General features: G+C 44.7%; 1 protein-coding gene and 1 long non-coding RNA gene across 2 annotated transcripts in view; one reads left to right on the top strand and one right to left on the bottom strand.

Annotated features, from left to right (window-relative positions):
* Positions 1 to 839: 839 nt before the first annotated feature.
* LOC136568924 (uncharacterized) lies at positions 840 to 11,177 on the bottom strand. Its single transcript, XR_010785294.1, has 3 exons — positions 10,787 to 11,177; positions 9,486 to 9,703; positions 840 to 1,918 (listed from the first exon to the last, which is right to left on the bottom strand). It is a non-coding gene; the product is annotated as an uncharacterized lncRNA (long non-coding RNA).
* Positions 10,389 to 25,140, top strand: part of EDIL3 (EGF like repeats and discoidin domains 3) — a 242,611-nt gene continuing 227,859 nt past the window's right edge. The window contains exon 1 of the mRNA XM_066569157.1: positions 10,389 to 10,763. Within this exon, the coding sequence (XP_066425254.1) occupies positions 10,697 to 10,763 (67 nt within the window). The 5' untranslated portion in view covers positions 10,389 to 10,696. The remainder of the gene's footprint in view (positions 10,764 to 25,140) is intronic.

The following is a 25,140-nucleotide window of genomic DNA, read 5'->3' as shown; positions in this document are numbered from 1 at the left end:
TTTGATAGAATGTGACTTTTTTCAGGCTCAAAGGCCATAATTTCTTTTTCTTTTTTTTTTTTCTTCTTTTCGTGTTTCAGACACGATATTCTTGTATTTAAAAGTGAATTGAAACCTTGTCAGTGCTGAAGAAGCTGTTTTGGCTTAGAGAAAAATCTGTGTGTAAATGGGTCATTCTTAGTTGCATGCATATGTATGGTTGAAAAGCTGAATTTCAGTCACCAACTTTTCAAAGTTTAATGATCAGAATTTTGTTTCAAAAAGTATCTTTGGGGGCTCTTATCAGGTTCTGCCTTTTTTTCTCCTCTTCCATCCCCATCACAAAAGGAATGATTTTGAGAGTTAATATTGTTCTTTTGCAGCTTCAGTGCTCCAACATTGCCAATTTGATTACCAAAGCTACAAATCCTTACTTCTTAATAGGTTTTATGCACCATTCCAATTCTGGTGAATGAATTTACCAGATTTGCCTAATCTGCAAGATACTGAGATATTCGACTGCTCATTAAAAAAAAAAAAAAGAAAAAACAAACAAACAAAAAAAAAAAAAACTTGAGAAGTAATAAACGTCCATATTATATCCATATATAATTTAGAACTGAATTTTATAGCAGTAATTAATCTTTCCTACTTAGCTGACTGGAACCAAAAGAGCTGAAAGAAAAAAAAACTACCTTTGTGAAAATAATAATTCTTGAGTACATTTATGAATTAAACATATACTGAAACATCCTTTATCATAAAGAAAATATTTAAATGGGAAGCTTTCTCAGATTGAGAGAAACGTCTAATGAACATGGCCTTTTAACATGTTCTTGCTTAAGAGACAAAACTCCCAATTTCAAACAATAATTTTTTTTATGTGACAGAACCACCAATCAGGCAGCAATGCAGGATACGTGAAAGCAATAAATGGACAGAAAAATGTACAAAGCTAACAAAAAAGGAAAACATTTATGTGTATACTTACATATTTCAATGCTATTACTTAAAAACATAGTATTAGTAGTAGTAGTCATAATGCATTGTGAATTCTGTTGAATTATGTGCCAGTGTGCCCCATGACACAAACATTGTCTGTTCTACATTCCTTTACTTAAATTCATGTAGGCTCTCTGAGTTTCTCTATTTCCATTAGATGAATAATAATACTACAATAATGATAATAATAATAACAATGGTTTTTTTTGGTTTTATTCTTTTTGGTGGTGATTTTTGTCACTGTTGTTATTACTGTTTTATTATTAAAATTGACTGCTACAGCAGTACTGCAGCACCTTCCTCCTCCTCCTCCAGGGAGAGATGTCCTGATTTTGAACCCAAAAAAAAAAAAAAAGAAGATATTATATTGCTGATTCTCTGGGGCCTGCACAATCCTCCTGTGAGAACACAAATGCCAGTCTGAAGGCTGAAGGAGATTTTAACTCAGACAACCCAAGTCACCCTCGAATTTTTTATCTCCCCAGACCCCTATCCTACCCAATTAACAACACAAAGACAATTGCCTGCACAGATCGTACTTTGTCATAAAAAATCATGTTCACTTTTACTTTTTCTCATTCACTTTGCTCCTCCACAGCACTTTGTGGTTCTGGCTCTGGTCTTCAGCTGTAAATTCCCTGGGGAAGGGGCTGACGCTGCTGCACCCCAGCCTGTTCAGCAGCTGCCTGGAAAATCTGCTCCGATTGTCAATCGAGATGAAATCAAATGAGACAAAATGAAGGTTTCTCAAAATTATAACGAGAACCAGAGCACTGATTGGAAAAGTAGAGTCCCTGAGGGGAAGGAAATAGTCAGGATATTTAATTGATATAGCAGAGAGGCAGATGAAGCAGCTGTATTGCTTGAGTCAGAGTGCAGGTTGAAATCTCAGCATCTTGTGTCAAACAAGATTCCTGGCTGCTGTACCACTAACAATCTGAAAAAGAAAAGAGAATTCTTGTGTCTTCTTTTGATGAGTGTGCCCTTTTCCATCTTGGGAAAAAAAGCTCTGCCAGTCATGAAAAATATTACCTTTCCAAAATGTAACTGGAACTAGCACATTCCTTCCCTCAACCTTTTCTTTTTTTCCTCTTTTCTTTTTTCTTTTCTTTTCTTTTCTTTTCTTTTCTTTTCTTTTCTTTTCTTTTCTCTTTTCTTTTCTTTTCTTTTCTTTTCTTTTCTTTTCTTTTCTTTTCTTTTCTTTTCTTTTCTTTTCTTTTCTTTTCTTTTCTTTTCTTTTCTTTTCTTTTCTTTTCTTTTCTTTTCTCTTTTTTTTCCTTTTCCTTCCCTTCCCTTCCCTTCCCTTCCCTTCCCTTCCCTTCCCTTCCCTTCCCTTCCCTTCCCTTCCCTTCCCTTCCCTTCCCTTCCCTTCCCTTCCCTTCCCTTCCCTTCCCTTCCCTTCCCTTCCCTTCCCTTTCCCTTTCCCTTTCCCTTTCCCTTTCCCTTCCCTCTTTCCGTTTCCCTTTCCTTTTTTCTTTTCTTTTCTTTTGTGGTTATGTGATGAATATAAATTTCTAACACACATTTTTAGCTCTTAGCCTGAAGAAGGTAACAACAAGAACAATAAAACCAACCAACCAACTAAAAAAACCTCAACCAACCCAAGAACACTTAAGAGTAACTTTCTGTGGTAAACATTTTCTGTCATGCATTGAGGCAGGATGGCTCACTGCAGCGGCATAAAATTATTTCTAAAATCTGTCACGTTGTCAAATTCTGATGTGAATTATCTACAAACTGTCACATTGGACTGCCAGATAGAAGATTGAAGAAACCATGTTGGTTAGTTGTCTTGATTGATACAGAACTAATAATTGAAATCTTTCATGTGTATGTGATGTTGATTTGAAATGCATCCCACCATGAGAAACAAAGAGCCAAAAGTCTCTTGGCTGTAATAATATTCTCTGATTTGGAAATCACAAGATTTTTGGCAAAGTCTGCAGTTAAATGCCTGAAATGTAGGTGGCACCATGCCCTTAAATACTTTGTAGTGATTTAATGGCTCCTCCCCTGTGTTCTGAAATTCCGTGTGAATGAGCTACTAAAAGTAATGGTGCAATATGAGCACTGAAAGTAAGACAAAGTCATTAAGGAAATTATGTTTCAAATCTCATTTTCTCCCTCAGAGTAAAATAAATTAACACACACACACACACACACACACACACATACGAAACCCAAAAACAAACAAACCAAAAAACCCTGTTATTATTTATTGCAAAGATCTGCAAAAGCACACAACCTCAGACACTGTAAAAACTCCTTAGAATTTAAGTGGTTAGAAGCATATTCTTGCTAACATGAAAATATGTTTTGTAGGTGTCTGAAATGAACTCTTTCACCAAGTTCATTCATGATGCTCTCCTTGAAAACCCAGTATAAATAACAGTAGGATAAAGACCTTGGCACAACACATTTAACTTTGCAAAACAGCAACTTCAGCACTAAAACCCAAACAGCACCTTGGTTGTTACAAATTTAACGTAGCCCCTGAAGAGCTGTGCTTGGAATTTTAGCAGCTTCTAGCACAGCCCTTGTGGGGTTTGTAGAAATTCAGCTTGATTCAGTTGAGTGTTGGCCAAACCAAGGGATTTCTGAGGCTGCAAAATATGTACTGCATGAGAAGGAATCCTTGCACCTTCAGGGAATCCTTCAGTGCACCTGGGTCACTGGGCTCCACTTCAGAGATGTTCCTTCAAGGATTCAGGGTGCAAATGTTTTCTGATACTCGAAATGTTTCCAAGGCCAGCTTTGCTGGAGATCTCAAAGAGCTGTTGGCCTCCTTTCCCTAAGCAGTTGTTTAGAAGGGTGAATGAACCAAGACTCCCATTAATAATGGTGATTTGGCTTTCTTGTAAAAAGGAGCAGAAACAATACACAGAGTGGGGCAGAAAGAGTGGTGCTATCCCAGAGCAAGCACTGTGCAAGTGGAATATTAGGGATCATGGAGCAGTGGAAAGAGACAAACTTGAGAAAGAGAGAGAGGTGTGTGTCAGCTTGGTTTTGTAAGGAGAAAGGCTGTTCAGTCAGACAGTCTCTCTTCCACTGACTGATCTCCTTTAAGTACACATTTTTGCAGCTGGAAGAGGTGTACAGGCCACCAATGGCATGGGAATGTGATATCCGAGGTGCCAGTCAGGGTCCTCCTCACTCTGGAGCGGGATTTAACTTAAAAAAGTATACAGACAGCAAAGAGAGGGGTGAAGCAGCACCCCTCCCATGGGTGCTGTGGGTGCTCAACAGCCCCTCAGAAATGCAGGTACCCTACAGTCCTCTGGGTTTTCCTGGGAACAGCATCACCAGCAGCTGGGGCAAGGTCCTGACGAGAAACCTTCTCCCAGAGGACTTTCTCAAAGTGACAGAGAGTAGGTTTACATGGGATCTTGGCAATGAGGAATTGTTCCCTGGCAGGGTGGGCAGGCCCTGGCACAGGGTGCCCAGAGCAGCTGGGGCTGCCCCTGCATCCCTGGCACTGCCCAAGGCCAGGCTGCACACTGGGACACTGGGAGGTGTCCCTGCCATGGCAGGGGGGTGGCACTGGGTGACATTAAAGGTCCTTTCCAACACATTTCATGCTTCTATGATTCTATAACCCACTGTCTGCAGTTTGCTGCAGGTGTCACTTCATCAGGGCAGAACTTTGCCTTTTTTACCTGAACTGTGACATTAATCTCTAACTCAGGACTTTCTGCTGTCTGCGGGGAGTGGGAGAGAACCACGTGGCACCGGTGCTGAGCTGTCTGCAGAGGCACTGAACAGGCACACGTGCACCAGCACTCAGCTTCTACACATCTTAGTCCTGCTGAAAGAAACGCTGTGAATCCAAATTCCCTTCACAAGCAGGCAGGGAATCATCCCAGCTGAGATTAATCAGTTTCTCAACCTCAGGGCTGTGCAGAAGGCTTTACAGGATGAAACACAGGAGTGCCTCATGTCAGGGGTTGTGCTCACACTTTAGCCTTTGCACTCCTCTCCCCTCCTGTGTTCTTGTGCACTTCACGTGTTCTCATTTTGGGAAGAAAAGGATTCATTTTAAAGCATACTCAGGCATTTAGACAGGATTCTTGAATACTATCCTCTGTGGGCAGTAAAAGCTTATTTCCAAAAATAAAAGTAATCAAACCCTACTATGATACTGATTTTATTGGTTCCTTCCTATAAATAGTCAAAAAAGGAAAAAAAAAAACCCTCTGTACTGCACAAGACTGAAAGAAAAAAGTTTTTTTTGTTTGGTTTTTTTTTCTTTTTTTTAATGGAGTTTGACTGTTTCCCTGTGTTGCACAGCTGCTTCTCCCCCTTTCCTGTGATGGAGCATTACATGACAATGCTTTTGAACCAGAAGTGTTTGAGGGAAAGGGGATCTTTCACAAAACCCACGTTGGCTTAATGGGAAGCCTCACATGTTCAAGAAGTGGGGGATCAGGCTGTGCTTGGGAAGAGATAAAAGAACCAACTGTTCCCTTTTTTTTTAGAGGCAGTGTCAACCCCAGGAATAATTCTATAATTCTGGTGGTGTTGCTGTGGTGGTGACAGACAGATGTATTATCTCTTCTTCTCTTGAGTCAAACACACACAGATGACTTGCAGAATCAGAGCAGCCAGTTGTCTGACAAATCCCCAAAGAACAAAGTACATATTATTAGGAGGGGAAAAAAAAATAAAATAAAAGGAAAGTTCTGCTGCGTGCAGCAGAGGCTTTTTATAGCCCTAATTATAACGGAGGTGGCAATAAAATCAGTGCCTGTGCAGCCTGAGACCGTCCTGATCCCTGGCTCTGAGGAGGTTCTGATCTGGCGGGTGCTGTGATGGGAGCTGGTGATGGAGCTAATCTCCTCCACAAAGCTGGTATCCAAGATACCCTAAAGGTGTTACAGGGTGATTGGCAGGTTACACTCACGTTGTCTGGATGACATCTAAAATTGGCAAGAGGTTGGCAAGCAGGAAAGATCAGCTCTTGCTGTCCTACTTCCACAGCCCAGGTGGGAGTAACTTGTTTCACCTTTTGTGCGACAAATGTTAGACCTGATGTCACTGCTGAGCACACTGGCCATCATTCTTCTCTTACACCCAATTCCTCTTCATGTTACACATTCAGACTTGCTGTCACTGTTCCTTTACTGATGGCTCTTTATTTAAGGACGGTGCGGCTGCCTACATTTCTACAGGCTATAATTTAATTTTTTTTTCCTGTTTAATGTACTGAAGGACTGCAAAGGGTTAATTGGAGCATTTGAGGCAAGAAAGGAAATAATGTAGAAAACTTAAGCTACTAATAAAAGTAAGATGCAAAACAGTGAGGACATTACCAGACATTCATTAGCTCTTTCCCAGTTAGTTTTGGGTTTTTTTTCCCCTTGGAAAGGCAGCAGTTGATTTGTCTCTCCACTCTACCTCCTCTCCCCCTGAAGGTCTATAGGAATGTTCAGCCTAAGGGAGGGATGATGCAGATCTAGACAGTCTCCACGGTCCTTGTCTGGCAATCCTATTAGGCAGAAGATTCTGACAAGCAGAGCTGATCATTTAGATGGAAGAACATGAGAAAAATTGGATGCAAAAGAGTACTTGATCCTGAGTGATTGGTAAACAAATAAAATATGTATTTGAGTATTAGAGTGCAGCTAAGTCAAATTAAGAAGGAATTATCCTGAAGTGTAGGAACAGTCTGGAAAGTGAAAAGTAGTCTTTGAGTTCTATGTGTGACAGAAAAAGGAAGATAGAAATATTAGGGACTAATGTCTGGCAGTTCTTGAGCCCATTTCTCTCTTAAATTCCAAACCGCAAAGCATATAATGAATCCACATGACAGGAGGAAGAGTTTTTGCCTTAGGGGTAAATATCAAAATACAAACATAAAAATGTGATTTTATATATTGTGTATTTATATTAATGTTGATATAAAAGGTAGAACGTCAGCCTGAGCTGCAATGGCTTGTGACATCCCAGTCCCATCCCGCCCATATTTCAGCAAAGTGCCTCCACCACGGGGATGGCAGTAAGGATTTGCAAGTTTGTGACCCAAAAAAGGAAAAGAGAACCTTCAGGATGGCCTGAAGGTGCTAGGGTTTCCCACTAAAATTGATATTTGCATACCTATAGTACTTATAGAGTCATAAGGCAGGTTTTCCTGCTGTCAACAGCAGGAGGCAGCTGCTTCAAGAAAAACAAAAAATGGTAAAAAATTAATAATTTCTGAACCTTGGAGGGCATTGAAGGACACCAGGTTAGGATCTTCATCCAGAAGGTGAGGTCAGGGACAGGTCACTGTAGGAGGGGGGTGCTGCAAGATGCTGCAACCACAACAACCCCAATGACAACGGTGTGACCCCACAGCACAGCAGCAGAGGAATTCAGGGGTAAAACCCAGGCTGGAGCAGTAAATAGCACAGCCTGCCTTCAGAAAATCCATTTTAAGAACGCCAGGATGCAGGTGATTGCTACCTGTGGGTTGGAAGGAGCAGTCTGCACCTCGGAGCCAATCTCACAGCGCTGAGCTGGGGCTTTTTACCCTGTGCTCAGGGGAGAAACTGGGGGAGGAGGAAGGTGCTGGATGAAGGGACTGCCTGCAGCATCCCCCTGATCCTGGGTCATCCCCAAAACACCAGGAACAAGCAGGAGGAAGCAGCACAGGAAGAGCAGCCCAGCAGAGAGGAGCAGCAAAAAAAGTCTGATTACTCTGAGGTGGGAAGATAGGCTTTGTTGAATAAAACTTACTGAGAACCTGGAAACAAAAAGGCACCGCTCTTTAGGTAAGAACCAGGCAGAAAAGCCTTTTGCTGTTTTGTCCCTTTTGGCAGAATAAACAATGCCTGGCTTTGAATAAGCTATTTCTGTGTCATTTTAATCAGCTGCTAGTCACAGGCTCTCAGTGGAAAAAGGCCTCCCGGTACCGAGTGTAGTTAGTCCCTTTAGATTTGTCCTAACTGAGGAAATAAAGGGGCTGCATTACGGGATTATTCCCTCAAGAAAAATAAAATAACAACCACAAAAAAAAAAAAAAAAAAAAAAAAGAAAAAAAAAAGAAAAAAAAATCGCAGGCAAGACTGCCACTTGGGGGTGCAGGCATGCAGGGCTGCCACAGCAGCTACAGTGCAGCCTTGCCTTGTAATTGTGACAGCTGGATTCTTGGTTGTAAAACAGAGATAATCAGTAGAAATTAGCACCGTTGCAGAGAAACGATGCGTTAATATCAGAAGCTTTGTTAAGGCTCCCTAAATTTCCACTGTCTCTTTATTGACAGCAAAGCAACCCCTTGGGGAGAAAGGGAGGTGTTTTCTTTCTCGGCAGCGGTTCTTCAGGGAGATCTCTGGCATGGAGACTGATGTGTGAAATCCAAGTTGCTGTAGAGGTGGTGATGCAATCGCAGGGACCCCTGTGCAGCTGAATGAAGGTGTGGCTGCAGCACTCCTGAGTGCTGCCAGGTGAGTTCTGCTAGTCCACCTTACAGTGAGGACAGGAAAAAGTTTTGGTGGGTGCCACCAAGCTCCCACACGTCCAGGGCATTTTTACACTGGACTACAGCTCGTGGTAACACATATTTTCTGCTGCTGTGGGCTAAATTAATTTAATTAATTTTGGGAGTTTGTTGTTGTTGTTGTTGTTGGTTTGTTTTTTTTTTTTTTTTTTATCTGTCCTAGCCTGCTGGACAACTCTGCACCGCCCTGAGTGCCATCAGGAAACTTGCCCTGATGCGATGGGTGAAGTGCACACCTGGTTGTGGGCACCACTGAGCTGTGTGCAAGCAGGAAATGCCGTGGGATTGTGGGTGTCAAATGCTCTTTATCAAGGAGCGTCGTTTCTGTTAATTTTGTAGTTTAACCAGCGCAAAAAAAGCCTCGTCCTCTCAAATCTTTGCTGACAATGTAAGGTGTTGAAACCAAAACACTTCCAGTGCCAAAGAAAAATGTGATTAATTGCGAGCTCAGATGTAAAACCAGAGCTTTAGGCAAGGGCTGTCACCCTGTCACTGGCATTTAATGGCAGACAAAAGGGCTTGCAAAATGAAATGCTGTAACTACTGCGAGGTGCCAGCCAAAGTAACCAAGAGATCAGACGACTTAACGGGTCGTTTCCACTCCTAATTTCACGATGTCTCTTCTCGTTGTCATGCAAGCAGCCCGGACTTTCAGGTTGTATCTGCAGAAACGCTCCTCAACAGCCTAGCGCTGTTCAGTTCATCCTTCTCACTCGGCAAGTGCATTAAAGCTTAATATAATATTTATATGTGGTCTTTCACCATGAAGGCATGTAGACGGGATGCAAATTACAGATATAAAATACCTGGAGAGCCTTTTGACGCCCAATAGGAAATTGGTACTTTTTTTCACTCTCGTGGCTCCGTATACCCAGGTAGGGAAAAGAGATGAAAATTAAAAAAAAAACAAACAAGTGTGTAGTGGTCTGACGTGGGATCTACCCTCTACCTTGGGCTGCTATTGAAATATCACCGCATCTTTCATTCTTGTTTTGACTCCCTTCCAGTTTTGAGCAGGATGATGTCCTACCTGAGGAGGGAGGGAGGTGGAAGAACGGACCTTTGCATCTCCTGGTCTGGTGGAAGGTGTCCTTCATCATCCTGTTGGGATGTGGTGAGCTCTGAGGTCCCTTCCAACCCAAACCATGCCATAATCCTGTGATCCCGTGCGAGTTCCCCGTGTGGATGCGCTCAGGAGGGATTTTAAACCGAGGCAGCACTCGGCAGAGCGCAGGGCTTGGACAGCACCTACAAGACAGAAGAAGTTTTGTGGAGGGCAAAATTCCTCCGCGGAGGATAAAACACCTTCGTGAACAGCGTCCTCTCCCTGAGAGAGGAGAGCAGGCACCCACCCAAAACCAAACTAGCCCAGGACATGCGATTTGCCGCGGGAGAGGAGCTCCGGCTGCGCAGACCCGGTCCAGCCGTCCGTGCCCACCGGAGCGCTGCGGGAGCATCCCCGGGATCAGCCGGATGGAGCTCCCGCACGGGGCCCGGACCCCGCGGTGCGGATCGTGCGGGATGGAGCATCCGCACCGCGGGGTCCCGTCCCCATGCGGGAGCTCCATCCCGCACCCTCCGCATCCCGGGGTCCCAGCAGGGTGAGGATGCTCCACATCCCGTACCCTGCACACCGCGGGGTCCCGGCTCGGTGCGGGAGCTCCATCCCGCACCCTGCACACCGCAGGGTCCCGGCCGGGTGAGGATGCTCCACATCCCCCACCCTGCACACCGCGGGGTCCCGGCTCGGTGCGGGAGCTCCATCCCGCACCCTCCGCATCCCGGGGGCGCGGCTGTGGCGGGGCGGGGCCGGGGTGTGTCCAGCGGCGCCGCCCCCGGGATCCGCGCGGGGCGGGCAGGGCAGCGGCAGCAGGAGGAGGAGGAGGAGGAGGAGGGAGGGAGGAGGAGGAAGGCAGAGAGGAGAAAGAGGGGGAGGAGAGGAGGCGGCGGGACACGGCTCGGAGGCGGCGGCCGGGCCATGCTGGAGGCGCGGCGGCACCTGGCGGGCGCGCAGAGCGGGCGGGCGGCGGGACGGGCTCCGCGCCGCGAGTAAAGGGCGGTGGCAGCGGAGCGGCGGGGGCTGCGCTCGGCCGGGAGACGCTCCGCGGGAGGGACCTGCGCATCCTCGCCGCACCTCGCATCGCCTCACCGGGCGGAGGCACCGCCAGCGCCCGCCGCTCGCATCCCTCGGCTGAGGCGGAGGAGAGCAGGAGCGAGAACAGGAGGAGGAGGAGGAGGAGGATGAGCCGCGCGGTGCTGGCCTGGCTGGCGCTCTGCGGGAGCCTGGCGGCGCCGCGCCCCGCCCGAGGTGAGGGGACGGCGGGGACGCACCGGGGACGGAGCGGGGGACGAAGGGTCGGGGTCGCGCCGGAGCTCCCGCAAAGTCGGAGTCCAAGTGCGCGGGGGACCGGGAGGTGGCTCTCGGCAGGGTGCCGCTGGTCCGGGCTCTCCTTTTCTCTTTGTGCATAAGGAAAGAAGAAAAAAAATAACAATACTTATCTCTGCGTTTCAAATAGAAGCCGGCGGACGATCCATCCTCAGACTCGTTCTGTTTTGAAACTGTGCTTGGTTAGAGGGGAAAGAAATGCCGTGAGAGATTAAACGTAATCCAGAATGAGCGGCTGGGAAGATTTAATATCCGCAGAGCTGTCCGCGCCGCTTTTCCCTTCCTCCCCCCACCCCTCTCCAGCCACCGGTCTTCATTGTAATTTGGAGGCTGCTAGCTCCGAGCAAACCGCGGAACAGTTTGCAAACACGTTCGGGAGCTCGAGCATCTCGGCAGCGGCGAGCAGTTCTCGCCAGGCGACCCTTTCGCTGCCTCCCTCTAATTAGGTCTTCTCCATTCTAAAACACCCGCGGCGCCTTCTCGGTGTCTCACCCCCTTCCAAGACAAAGCAAAAAAAAAAAAAAACAAACCCAAAACCCTACCAAAAGCTAAAAACCCTCCTGAAGAAGAAAACGCCAACCGTACCCCAGAGAGACAACTTTAGCTCTCTTGGGAGTTCTCTTTATTATTTATATTAATCACTTCTTGCAGGGGTTTGCCCTGCTGGCATTGAAAAGTTGTCTGAGCCCGCGGTGCGAGGCGCTGGTGGTGGGGCTGTGGGCACGGTGCCCCCTCCGCAGAAGGCTCGGGGGCTGCCGGGGGCGGTGGGCGATCACTCCCTGCCCGTCCCGTCCCGTCCCGTCCTGCCCATCCCGGCTGTCCCGCTCCCGGTGGTGGAGCTGGGTCCGGCTCCGGGACCCCCGTGGGTCCCCTCCTCTTGCCCGCACTCCCCCCGAGGGCTCTCCCCGTCCTCTGCCAGCTCCGAGCCCCGTCCTGTGCCGCGGATGTTCTGTGTCTCTGTGTGATCCCACCCGGCGTGGAGACCCCTCTATCCTCCTGGCTTGGTAGAACAACTGATGTTCTAATGAGTACCAGAATATTCCCGCTGACTTTTTAAGACCTCTTCCCCTCATTATTGACTTTTTTTTTCAGGTTTCAAAATGAAACCAGTGTATCAGTAAAAACTGAATATTTTATTAGCCCTTAAATTATTCAGCACGGCGGCTTCTCAAAATCCGGTAGCATTCACACAGTTGCAGTGAGCATGTGATAGCTTATGCAATATGTCCTTGTACCTGCGGCTTATTCCCCAAAGTCTCTTTTTTTTTAAGCAGAAGATAACTGTATCTGCCACGAAGTCTGGACTTGTCACAAGTGCTTTGCACTGTGCTTCCTTGGAACTTCTGATAGCTCACATCTGTGGTGTTTTCTCATTAAAGTCCACAGTCCTGCCATGTTTTCAGGTAACTTCGGAACAGAGGGAACTTAATAGGTTTTCTAGCAGAAGTGAGATAGGAAGGAAAAAAATCCATTTGCACTGTGATTGCTTAAGCTGTGATTGTTCAGTTAAAGGTTTGTCCTTGGCTCTCGAAAAGAAACAGAAGAACATTATACTGAGTCTTTTTTTTTTTGAGCTGAAATGGAGCAAAATGCTGCTTGACAAGTCTGATTTAGTGGGTTAATTTTGGTAGCTGTCATAACATTTACTTTTAATAGATCCTCTCAAAGTTGCAATGACTCCAAGCACTGTAAGTAACCAAAACTCTTTCAAAAAACAGGTTTTGAACAGTGCAGTTTTGAACTACTCACCATGAGTCCATTCCCATAATGGTGTAGAATGAAAACCAGTGGAAGTGTCATTTGTGCAGTGGCTGGTTCCCAGCTGCCTCTCAGGGTAAATTCCAAGTGCAGATCAAAGTTAAGTCATATACTTCATTACTGACCTGCATTTCCAGCCTACTGTTAAAGAAAAACACCAACTGTTTTTTTTTTTTTTTTGATGGAGCTCAGCAAAGTAATGGTGGAGGTCAAAATCCTGTTTATTCACGATGTCTTAAAAACACCTTTTGCTTTTTGTGTTTGGAACAAATGCACAGTATGTCAGCAAGTTTGGGGTGAGGTTCTTTCTGTCCTTTTGCTGCTGTTGTTGATTTTAAGGGAGAGAGAAGGGTGAGAGAGGTTGAAAGATACTAATGGATGAAAAAACCATCTCAATGGGAGACTGTCATTTTCTTCTTCCTGGCCAGTCTGATGAATTTGCAATCTCATGCACTGTAACAGGAGCCTGATCTTCATTGCTGTGTTTATATGCAAGCACATGATGAAACCAGCCTTCAAGGGTGCAGTGACTTCCAGCCCTTAGGTTGCAAGAAAGATGCAGGTGCATTTTTAATAAGCAATGCCCTTTTATGCATATTTAAAAAACAGCTGTAAGCTTTTACATTTGCTGCTGTTGCTGTTCCTTGGTGGAATTTGAATGCCAGGCACTCTGGTGCTTTACTGTGCATGGACAGACAGTAACTACCAGAGTGACTACAGAGACTACTAGAGGTAATTTCAGGAGGAAGAAACACAGTGCATCCCACCTGCAGTAATGCAGGTTCATGAGTACCACTGTGTGGGGTTTTTTAGGGTTTTTTTTTCATCCCCAACAGCTTTATGAACAGTCAGTGAAGATTGGGATCAGATGAAAGGAAAGCATGATGTAAAAGTGTTGGCTGTTTTGGTTCTGGCCATGGTTTAAGCTGATCAACAGCAGTAATGGGACTCTAGGTGCACAGCAGATCAGTGCAACTAGATCCCATGCCTGCATGATAAACATTTTTTTGCAAGAGGACCTTCTGAAAAATTACCATTTGAGTTGTCTTTACAGTGAAGCTGCTCCCTGGGATGCAGCGTGCTTCTCCTCTTAGCTGTCTGCTGAGTTTTTAAGTGTGGTTTGCCTAAAAATGGTATTGACATTGCTGAAAACAGGCGAGTCTAATTCGTTATTTTATGACCGTATCCTGTCAGCCTGAGTGAAAAAATCTGGAACTTTGAAGGAAGTTTTTCAAAGATATTGCTTTTTCTCCATTACAGTGGGAACCTTCACTCTCTCTGAGGCTTAGAAGTTTCTATAAAGCCCCTTTCTGCAGCTGGAATCAGCTGCAAGGAGCAAAAGTGCTGAGAAACAAGAGAGGTAAACTGTAGCTTTGTTCTCATGTATCTATACTGAAAGGCTGAAAAGATCACAGGGGCTTTTAAAGACCAAGGTTCTTCTGTTTTACTGAATGCCTTTGCATCTTTGGACAGCATCTGCTTCTGTACAAAGTGCTGACAGTGTGACCCTGCATAATGATTTTCACTGTTCTTTTAACAAATTACATTTGTATTCAAATTGATTTTCCATGACTGCTCGTATAGCCTCCAGAAAGCATATAGTGGATATACTGTTGTATTCTGTACGTGCCTGGTCAGCCTAGGACAAAATTTGATGTCAAGCCATGCATTATTATAACTGGAATTAATCGTTCTGGTAGTATTAGTTGGGTTTTTCGCATGTGCCCAGCCTCCTATTTCACTGCCCTTTATGTCTTTATCCTTTATGTCTCTTTTCAAAGGATATACTTCATAGAAGGTTGTGTATCAATGGTACCATAGGGGGAAAGGCTCACTGTCTTATCTTCCCTCCTCCACATTTTTTCAATTACCACCCAGCTGAAAGTCAAGGAAATGATCCACTCTGGAAGTTATTTCAAAAGACAGTAACTTTTAATTAAGATTTTTATGCCTTAAATTAGCTGTTTATGCAGCATATGCCCCTACTACAAACTCACAGCCAGAAACCCCTTCAGCCTAAGTGAAGATACCTGGGGAAGCTGTGTTTAAGAAACTGCAAGAATCAGAGATGAATCTCTGTTATTCTCAACCTTATTGTGAGTCACATGGGAGTTGACTGTTTTCATCTTAGTCTCTGAAACGTCTCAAAATTAGTCAAGCCACAGATTTCTGAAATCCTAAAGGATGGTTGGGGCTGTATTACAAATGAGATTAGATGTGATAAAAAAAATATTCCCTGGCAGGATGGGGAGACCCTGGCACAGGGTGCCCAGAGCGGCTGGGGCTGCCCCTGCATCCCTGGAATTGTCCAAGAGCAGGTTGGACATTGGGGCTTGGAGCAGCCTGGGACAGTGGGAGGTGTCCCTGCCAAGGCAGGTGGTGGCACTGTGACACTTTCAAGGTCCCTCCCAACCCAGGCCATTTATGTGATTCCATGACATCGGGCATTGTTGTAGCATACCTGAAGCCCAGCTTGATTTTAATAAATATGGGTTGAACAACAGACAGCTATTAATTTAAGTTTCAGAAAAGTTTCACAGTCGAAATACAGTGAAATCAGTCAGATGAGGCATTAGAAAATAAAAGATGAGTCAAAAGATTCAAGTCCAAAGAAGGGTTGTAAGAACATTAACATCTGCAAAATTAAAACCTCTGGAAAATGCTGTTTTATATTGGAAGACCAAAACACATTTTGCACTTTAAGTTCAGGAGACAACCTAGGGGAAAGGAAAATTCAGCCTAAAATCAGTGTGTTATGTCAGTCTGAGGAATAATGGGTCTAAGTTTCCCTTTTTATAGGAAACTTGGATATAATGTTTGAGGGAGAACAATTCACCATGTGTAGCGACAGCAGGGTATGGCTGATAGTCTAATGATCTGTGTAGAGGGTAGAACAGCTTTTTTGCCATTCATATTGTGGGAACAGAGCAAGGATCTGTCCAAACCCAGTTTGGACCCACAGCTGTGGGTCTGTTGCTCTGAAGGCAGGGATTGAATGAGCAGTTGTATCCCAGGAATGTGGAGGCAGAAAACCTGCACCACACCTTCGTGCTTTGAGGTTTTATCAAATCTCAGTCTTGCTGGTCAGGGAATATATTAACGTACTTGTGGGGTTTTTGATTCATTTGTTTGTGTGGGTTTTTCTTCCCTCTAATCAGCAAGCTGTGTTACCTTTCATCGCACTGGGGGTGTTTTTCTGTTTTAAGTTCCGAAAGCTGAGAAGTGAAGCAGACCATAATTATCTAATAAAGTCTCTAGCTAATCCAGCTAATAACTACATGTGGGGTGTGTGTGTGTGTGTGTGTGATTGTGTTTTCATATGAAACACACATAAAAACATCTTAATTTTACATAGTGTATAGCAGCTATGTGCAAACATACTGCACTTTGGGTATAATTTGGGTATATCTACACTCCAGAGACTGTACAGAGGAATTGCAGCCACTTAGTGCCTCACATCTGGTCAGATACTTAGAAGTTTAAGAAATGTTAGATAAAACCTAATCATCCTACGAATTCTTGAAGCACAGCTCTGTATTTGAAGTAAGAATTTGTTATATGCCACAAAAGCACTGTCTAGGACTTTTTTGAGGTTATCAATATTATTCCTCACTGTCCATACTTCTTTAATAAGGGGCAAAAGGGGTTTTGTGGCTTGTAGATAAAAGACTTAAGTCCATAAGGCTTACATATTATGATTTATACATAGATATAGATATAGATAGATAGATAGATAGATAGATAGATAGATAGATAGATAAATAGATAGAGAGATATAGATGATATAGATTTAGATATAGATTAGATATAGATATAGATATGGAAATAGATATAGATATAGATATAGACATATCATCTATATATAGATATATATATATATATAATCTATAGATAGATAGATAGATAGATAGATAGATAGATAGATAGATAGATAGATAGATAGATTTGGTGAAGTTTGAAAATGGGCAAGTAAATACTGACACAACCACAGAGTAAGCTGAGCTAGAAGGGACCCACAAGGTCCATCCAGCCCAGCTCCTGTCCCTGCACAGACACCCCAAAATCCCAGCCTGGGCATCCCTGGAGTGTTGTCCAAACTCTCCTGGAGCTCTGGCAGCCTTGGGGAGCCATTCCCTGGGGAGCCTGGGCAGTGCCCAGCACCCTCTGGGGGAGAACCTTGCCCTGAGCTCCATCCCAAATCCCTGGCCCAGCTCCAGCCCCTTCCCTCAGGTCCTGCCACTGTCAGGAGCAGAGACCAGAGATCAGAGACCAGAGATCAGAGACCAGAGACCAGAGACCAGAGACCAGAGACCAGAGACCAGAGATCAGAGACCAGAGACCAGAGACCAGAGACCAGAGACCAGAGACCAGAGACCAGAGATCAGAGATCAGAGATCAGAGACCAGAGACCAGAGATCAGAGACCAGAGATCAGAGATCAGAGACCAGAGACCAGAGACCAGAGACCAGAGATCAGAGACCAGAGATCAGAGACCAGAGATCAGAGATCAGAGATCAGAGATCAGAGACCAGAGACCAGAGACCAGAGACCAGAGACCAGAGATCAGAGATCAGAGATCAGAGATCAGAGACCAGAGACCAGAGATCAGAGACCAGAGATCAGAGATCAGAGATCAGAGATCAGAGATCAGAGATCAGAGACCAGAGACCAGAGATCAGAGACCAGAGACCAGAGATCAGAGACCAGAGACCAGAGACCAGAGACCAGAGATCAGAGATCAGAGATCAGAGATCAGAGACCAGAGACCAGAGATCAGAGACCAGAGACCAGAGATCAGAGATCAGAGATCAGAGATCAGAGATCAGAGATCAGAGACCAGAGATCAGAGACCAGAGACCAGAGATCAGAGACCAGAGACCAGAGACCAGAGACCAGAGATCAGAGACCAGAGACCAGAGACCAGAGACCAGAGACCAGAGATCAGAAATCAGAGATCAGAGATCAGAGCTGCCCTTTCTCTTCCTCTCATGGGGAGCTGTAGCTGTGATGGGTCTGCCCTCAGCCTCTCTTCTCCAGCTGAGCACACCAAGTGCCCTCAACCCTCCTCACACGGCCCCTCCACACCATTCACCATCCCCATGGCCTCCTCTGCACACTCCCTGACAGTTCAATGCCTTTTTTGTGTTGTGATGCCAGATCTGCACCCAATATTCCAGGTGAGGCCTCCCCGGCCCAGCACAGAGCAGGACAATCCCTGCCTGGCCCAGCTGCCATGCTGGGCCCGGTGTCCCCAGGACAGGGATGTCCCTGCTGGCTCCAGGACACTGCCACTGACCAGGACCCCTGTCCCTTTCCCTGGCACTGCTTCCCAGCCTCTCATTCCCCAGTCTGTCTGTGGCAAAATCCCAAACTTTCCTTTATTGAACCTCGCACAGTTGGAGCTGGCCCAGGCCTCTCGTTTGTCACAGCCTCTCTGCAGGGCCTCTCTGCCCTTGAGGGAGTCGACAGCTCCCTCGAGTTTTGTATCATCTGTGAACTTCCTCAAGACCCCTTCCAGTCCTGCATCCAGGTAATTCCTGAGGGTGTTGAGGAGCACAGGGCCGAGGATGGAGCCCAGCAGAACCTCACTAGTGATGGGTTCCCAGTGTGATGTCACCCCAGTTGCTGTCACCCTTTGTGCCTGATCCCTGACCCAGCTGCTCACCCATCTCATGATGTGTTTATCCAGCTGTAGGATGGACAGTTTATCCAGAACAACCCTGTAAAAGACAGTATGGAAAGCTATCCTGAAATCCAGAAAGATTCCATCAGCTGGTTTCTCTTGATCCACTGAGTGGGTCACCTTGAAAGGAAGTCAGGTTTGACAAGCAGGACTTTGCCCTCATGAAGCAATGCTGGCTGTGACCAGTGATTTGTCCTCCAGATGTTTTTCAATAGCTCCCAGAATAATCTTCTTCATACCTTTACCAGGCTCTGAAGTGAGACTGACAGACCTGTAGTTTCTGGTGTCCTCCTTCTTGCTCTCCTTGAGCGAGAAGGAGAAAACTGAGACAATGTCAAAACTGAGACAATGTTTTCCAGCTTCCAGTCATCTGGAACTTGTCTGGACTCCCAAGATCACTCAAAAATCATCAGGAGAGGTTTTGTGATGATATCAGCAGCTGTTTGAGGATTCTTGGGTTAATCCCATCAGGCACCTTGGATTTGTAGGGATCCATCTGGAGCAGCAGGCTGGGGTTAACTGGGGGTTGTTCATCCTCACAGTCATGCTCCTCCAGCTCAGGGCACCAGGACCCCCTTGGTCCATCTGTGTCAAAGAAGGAGGCAAAGAATTACTGAACACTGCAGCCTTGTCCCTGTCCCTGTCGGTGAGGTGACCATCCTCTTCCTGGAACAGGCCAATGGTATTTTTGCACTGCCTACTGCCATTATTTTATTCAGAAAATCTCTTTTTATTGTCCCCCACAGCTCTTGCAGCACCAACTCCATCTGAGCTTTGGCCATACAATTTTCTCCCTCCACTGGCAGCAGTATCTCTGTGTTCTTCCCATGCCACCTGGTCCTGCTCACACTGGGCACACGCCTTCCTTTATTGCCTTACTTCCAAGAGAATATTCCTGTTCAGCCAAGCCGTCCTTCTGCCTACGCTGCTTAAGCGGAGAATCCTGGATTATCTCAGCTCTCCCAACTGTGGCAGCAGAACGACAAGTTCTGGGTTTTAGGAGTCAGGATTTCAGGCTCAGTATTTAAAGCAGCAAGCCGAACCGTGCAGATGACAGCAGGGAGGAGCAGCAGATGGATAAGGAGGCTCAAGAAGATCAGCACTCCTTCAGCAGAGCCAGGGCAGGAGCTTGGCACATCCCAGCAGGAATCTCATGATGTGAGAGAAAATTGTGCCTCAGATCTGTGGGGTTTTTGTGACTCTGGAGGTCACAGGGGACAGGGAGGGGAGCAAAGCCTGCCCCAGAGGAGGTGGGAGGTTGTGGTGTGGGATTTTTCTGCTGCCTCCCCTCCCAGGTGGTGTGTGGGAGAGTGGGGTCAGATAGAGAGGCATAACCCACCCCCTGCCCCGCTCCAGGGTGCAGTTTCTGCATCAAGTGGTGGCTCTTGATTAAAGCTGATGGAGAAATTTCCTAATCCCAAGTGCTCTATCAGAACATTGCAATTCTGTACACACAGCAGTTTAACCAGTGAACAGGCTCACTCTGGAGTGTAGCTTGCACACCTGGGACAGCACGAGCTCAGGTGACTGTTAAGTGCTTCACACTATGGCTTTGAACCCCACAGTTTCAAATTTTTAATTTTAATGCAAAGCAGGGTGTTTTCTCAGTGTTTTGCAAATAATCTTCTCTCATTCTTGCCCCTGACCCCTTGTGACTAATTTTTTCTTTGAATTTGATTTGATTTTGATCATTGATTTTCTTCAAAATATTTCTTTGATTATTTTCAATTCTGAACTACACAAGGCATTTATTTATTCATAGTCAGATTATGGTCCTGCTGTAGGATAAAGCTACCATTTAGGCATAGAGACCTTTTTATTCATGTCTTTGAGTACTCTCACAATAGTAACTTCTTGACAGGCCAAAAAAATACCCCAAACCAAACGTGAAGGAGATGACTGCATTGCTAATTTTTAGCTGCAGCAATTTTATTTGCTGAGATTCTGTGCAGGGAGGCTGGAAAAAAAAATCCTCTGCAAAAGCTGCTTTTTTTCCCTATCATTGTCAAGATGCTGTGTCAACCTGCATAATTATGGAGAGCTGTGACAGCAGAGCATAAATAACAGTAATTTCTGGCATCTGATTACCCATGTCTTAGGTTTCTGCAACAGTGAAGCTACAACAGATCACACAAGAAATACTTACGGATAAGACTTGCATGTGCCAAGCGGAGGCACAAAAAAATAGAAAAAAAAATTAGATTTATTTTATGTTTAGCATTTGTTTACATCTTTCAGTCTGTCTCCCCCTCATGTAGGAGAGCTTCTATCACTGCTGGGTGTCATTGCAGACAACCAGCCCTGGAAATCCAAGTTTCCTTCCTGTTTACTCCGTATTATAGTTCTTTACACCATCCTGCTTTAATTTGTTTGCCAGAGTTTTTTTCTTCGGGTTTTTTTTACTCCTTTTCCAGCTCAGGCTTCTGAAGTAGAGATGGAGAAACTATAACATGCAATGTAACTTGTCAGATTCCTTGCTTGTGTGAGGAATTGCACAGGATTGCTTTGCAAGGTCTTTTCTAGGTTAAAAACTAAGACCCACTAGCTGATTGCTTTCAGATACCATTCCAGAACTATTTTAAAACCATGCAGTTCTATTTATTTGAACAATTTTAAGGGGAGATTAGCTTGATGCTGTGAATAATGTACAGTGTGGATGGGGAAATGATGTGCTGCTGTCATGGGAAGTAGCTGAAATGACCTAGTAGCTCCCTTCTATGGGGCATGCTATATATGTTTCTTTAATGATGCTTTTGTGTAATTTCTTTAATGTCTTTTTTTATGCTTTACCCTCAGACCTTGTACAGAATGATGCACTCCCTACAGATAGCCCTTCAGGATAAAGATCAACCTCTTTGATAATGACTTTCATTTTCTTGGGTGTGATCAAGCTCATCCTATTCTGACACCTTGCCTTTCTTCACCAGGCTTCTCTTCAACCTGGTGTCCTTATTCAGGGATATAAAGTCTTTCAGAAATTTCTCTTAGAAATGCTGCATTTTTGTACTGTGGCATAGTTACAGAAATGCTCTGGCTCCTTCCTAGGGGTGGTTTTACTTAACCTTAAACTCTTACTCCAAATGTGGGTCTTGTGGTTCAACCTGTCACTGAAGTCATAAAGAAATAAAAAAAAAAAAAGGTAATTGAAGCAATGTCAGGCATAGCTGGGAATGTAGTGTCAGATGTATCCTTTCTTTTGTGAAATCCATCGGGGAAGAAAAAAATCAAAGCAACATTCTGAACAAGAGCTTGGAAGTCAGCTGGAATAAAGTGTGATTGACTATATATATTGACTTAATGTTAGTTCCACATCTATATTGGTTCACACAGCAAGAGCAGTGATTGCTCTAATATGCCTCAATATCTTTCAGTATAGATGAATGATTACATAAAAATGTGAATTTAAGAACAGAGAATTATAGAATAATAGAATGGTTTGGCCTGGGGAGGGACCTTAAAGCCCAATCCAGTGTCAATCCCAATCCCTGCCATGGCAGGGACACTTTTTACTGTCCCAGGCTGCTCCAAGCCCCAGTGTCCAGGGAACAGTGACTGGGATCCAGGGGCAGCCACAGCTGCTCTGGGCACCTTGAGTGCCAGGTGAGTGTCAGGACTTGCTCACCTTCCCAGGGAAGAATTTCCTCCTAATAACTTGTATAAACCTACTCTCTGTCAGCTTGAAGCCAAAATGCTGAGTGTGAGTAAAAGTGGAGCACTAAGAGGTGCAGCTCTGGCTTGTGGGTCAGAGCAGTTTGGTCAGGGAGGGGTGAAACAAATATCTGGCCTGTAGGAAACTTCCCAAGCCTCCAAAATTTGTTTGTTTTTCTGTTTTTTTTTTTTTTTTTTACTGCAAGGCAAAGCTGAGATGAGCAACTCTGTGAGATTCGATAGTTTGGCCGAAGCCCATCTAGTTTCTCTGCCACTGGTTTTTCCCCAATTCCAGCACTGGTGGTGTTCTTACACAGAGCAGTAAATTTCTCTGGTAGTTTGCCTTTTTGGGATGGCTTAAGGCAGGAGCAGGCCAGTCCCAGTGATGGTGCAAGGAAGGGAGATGGGGACAAGGAGGGAGAAGCAAGTGATGTGGACAGGGAAGTTGAAGACTGGATGTGTCCTCAGCTGATTCCTTCAGGGGTGAGTTATGGATAGTTTTCTCAGCGCCAGTTTTACCCTTTTTTTTTTTTTTTGCCAAGAAATACATTTCTGGACCAACTCCAAGACACAGGCTGCCAAATTTCCCCTTTCCTCGAGTATAGCTGTGTATTCCCCCCTGTGGAAATGTGCAGAAATCAGACCCATGAGCATCCCTTGTGCTCCTGTCTGCTTTGCCTTGGCATGGATGAAGGCAGAGGAGCAAATTCCACATTTTCCTGGCCATCTCCCAGTCCAAAGTGGCCATCTCACCATCCTGGGGCAGATCCAGTGTTGATTAACTAGACAATCCCAGTAGCTTATTCTGTTGAGGACAAATTACAGTGGGTTTTTTTCTTCCCTAATTATTTTGTAGCAAATATTTATCTTGTGGATAACGATCGCTCCTGGGCCACGCAGAGCAGGCGAGGCTCAGGAGCTCCCCACATGCTCTCAGTGTAAACAGGAGGATCTGCCTGCCTTAGAAATCCTGCTCTGGCTTAATTCCAAGCAAGAAATCTGTTTTAAAACTACCAGGGGGTCGATGTGGTTCTGGCTGCTTCATTCAGACCAGCTGAAGGCTGAGCAGGAGGAAAGAAAGAAGGCAAAATGGGTAAAAGCATTGTATGCTTCAGTTCCTTCAGGAGGAAAAAGAGAAGACTATTCAAAATGTCTGAGATTCCTGACTGACTAATTTTGACCAATTAGCCTGCTGCTTGATTGTTTGGGATTTTTGATAAACAAATTCTTGAGGATTTGTGTTGGTTTTTTTTTCAAAATTTCCCATGGAGAGTTATAAACAATTAACAATGGGTACATTGGTTTCTTTTCCAGATGAATTCTGGTTAGAGCATTATACTTGTAGAAAAATCTGACCAGAATTTAAATTCTATCTAAACATTTTATTTTGAGGAAGAGGAGGGAAGGAGAAATATCCCAAAACCTTACCCAAACTTCACTAGAATAAAAATCACTGGTATGTAATTATAATTTTTTATCTTTTTTAAGCTAGAGGAGCACCATTTGCAGAGCTGAAGAACTGCAGCAAAAACCTTTACTTTTAATGATTTCTGAGTTTCAGGAAGCCACCCTTTCACTCCTTTAATGCTCTAATAATAATCCTGAAGTCTTGTGCTAGCATCTTTCATAGCAATCTTTTGTCCCCTGTGTCACATCAAGATTTTTCCTGTCGTTCACACCCATCTCTTATCCTTGACATGTCTGTACCTTCCATCTCTGAAGTCTGAAAACAAAGGTTGATACATCAAGTAGAAAAAGGCATCTGCTTTTAAGAGAAATGATGAGTTTTGATGACTTATGCCTGATAAAAGCCATGTTTTGAGTCTCCTGTAGTGCCAGCTCCAGCGTTGCAACCTCAGCAGCTGCTTGAACATCCATTTCATTCTGTGTGTGTGTGAAAGAAGTGTTGGTATACTGGAAATACTTATCCAAAGATTTTGAGAGATCTCAAAAAAAACCAGGGAATCATCTGGAAATGCTGCTTCAGGAGAGCTCTCAGTTAATGTCATTCAGTGTTATTCTCACTTTATTACTATGCATGCAGGAGATTCTCATTTCTTTTTCGTTTGCAAAATGAGGTGCAAGAAGTTTTTACAATTGAAATTGAAAATGCCTGGCCTGTTTGCAACATGGTCTCGGTATCTTGCAACAGTTGGGCTAATTTTTAAAAGCCTTTCATGTAGGGTCTCAGAACAAATTTTCTGTAGGAAAAGCAGCTGTGGAAAGAGCCTGTTTTTTCTCAGCCCATTTTCCTGTTAAGATAGAGAAGTAAGATTACTGAAGATTTTAGAGATAGTACATATGTTCTTTGAAAAAGAACAACATAAAAGACACAAAATTGCTGTTCTAGCAGATTACAGGCTAGAGTGCGTATCTGTTGAAACTGGCCTTATGGAGGGTGCTTCTTCAAAGTTGATGTAGTTTAAAAAAATAAAATACCAACTTCTTTTGCCTCCTGCCCTCCCTGAGTCAGCCCTGCTCTTTGGCTTCACCCAGGGTTTGTGCTTCAGGGAACAACCTGAGGGGTGGGCATCATTCCCACCAGTGACTGAGGAATTCCTGTTTCTTCAGTCTGGGAGAAAAGGGAGAGTATTTAGTCTTGATGCTCTTTAAGACATAACAGACCCCATATTCTCCTGCTGGAAATGAGGGATTTGAAGAAGCTGCATCTCTCTGGAGTTAGTGGTGTGGTGACAGTGCTGTCCTTGAGGCAGCACAGCTGTGTCCCCACGTGGTCCTGTCAGACCTCATGGGGAGTCTGGTTGAAAATGGCAGTGGCAGGAATTGTACAGAAATGTATTAGCTGGGGAGGAAGAGGTGGCTACTGTACTACCACGCTTTTTTTTTTTTTTTTTTTTGGCTTTTGCCTTTTCCTAACACATCTGGAAGCACTAACACAGGACATATCTTCATCCGGTATTTACATTCTGCAAGTGTTCACCAAAAAGTGAAGAGTGGTGGCGATGTCTGTAGACAAAACAGGTTTCTGCATTCAGTACGGCTGTCTCAGGCTGTCAAAAAATTGTCTGGGAACATTCCCCTGCATTAAAAATAACTGTATTTATCCTTGGTGTCTGTGTAGTGACCTAGATTGTTTATCACTAACTACCTTGACTTTTTTGACTGCATGTACTGTTGTCTGGCAGAGTAAAAAAAAAAGATAATTCTATATTTACTTATTTATTAATATACTTTTGTAGAAAGAGGTGC

This window comes from Molothrus aeneus, chromosome Z (genome assembly GCF_037042795.1).
Source record: "Molothrus aeneus isolate 106 chromosome Z, BPBGC_Maene_1.0, whole genome shotgun sequence".
Classification (NCBI taxonomy): domain Eukaryota; kingdom Metazoa; phylum Chordata; class Aves; order Passeriformes; family Icteridae; genus Molothrus; species Molothrus aeneus.
The sequence above is the reverse complement of the archived record's forward strand: the minus strand, read 5'-3'. Positions and strand labels throughout refer to the sequence as shown.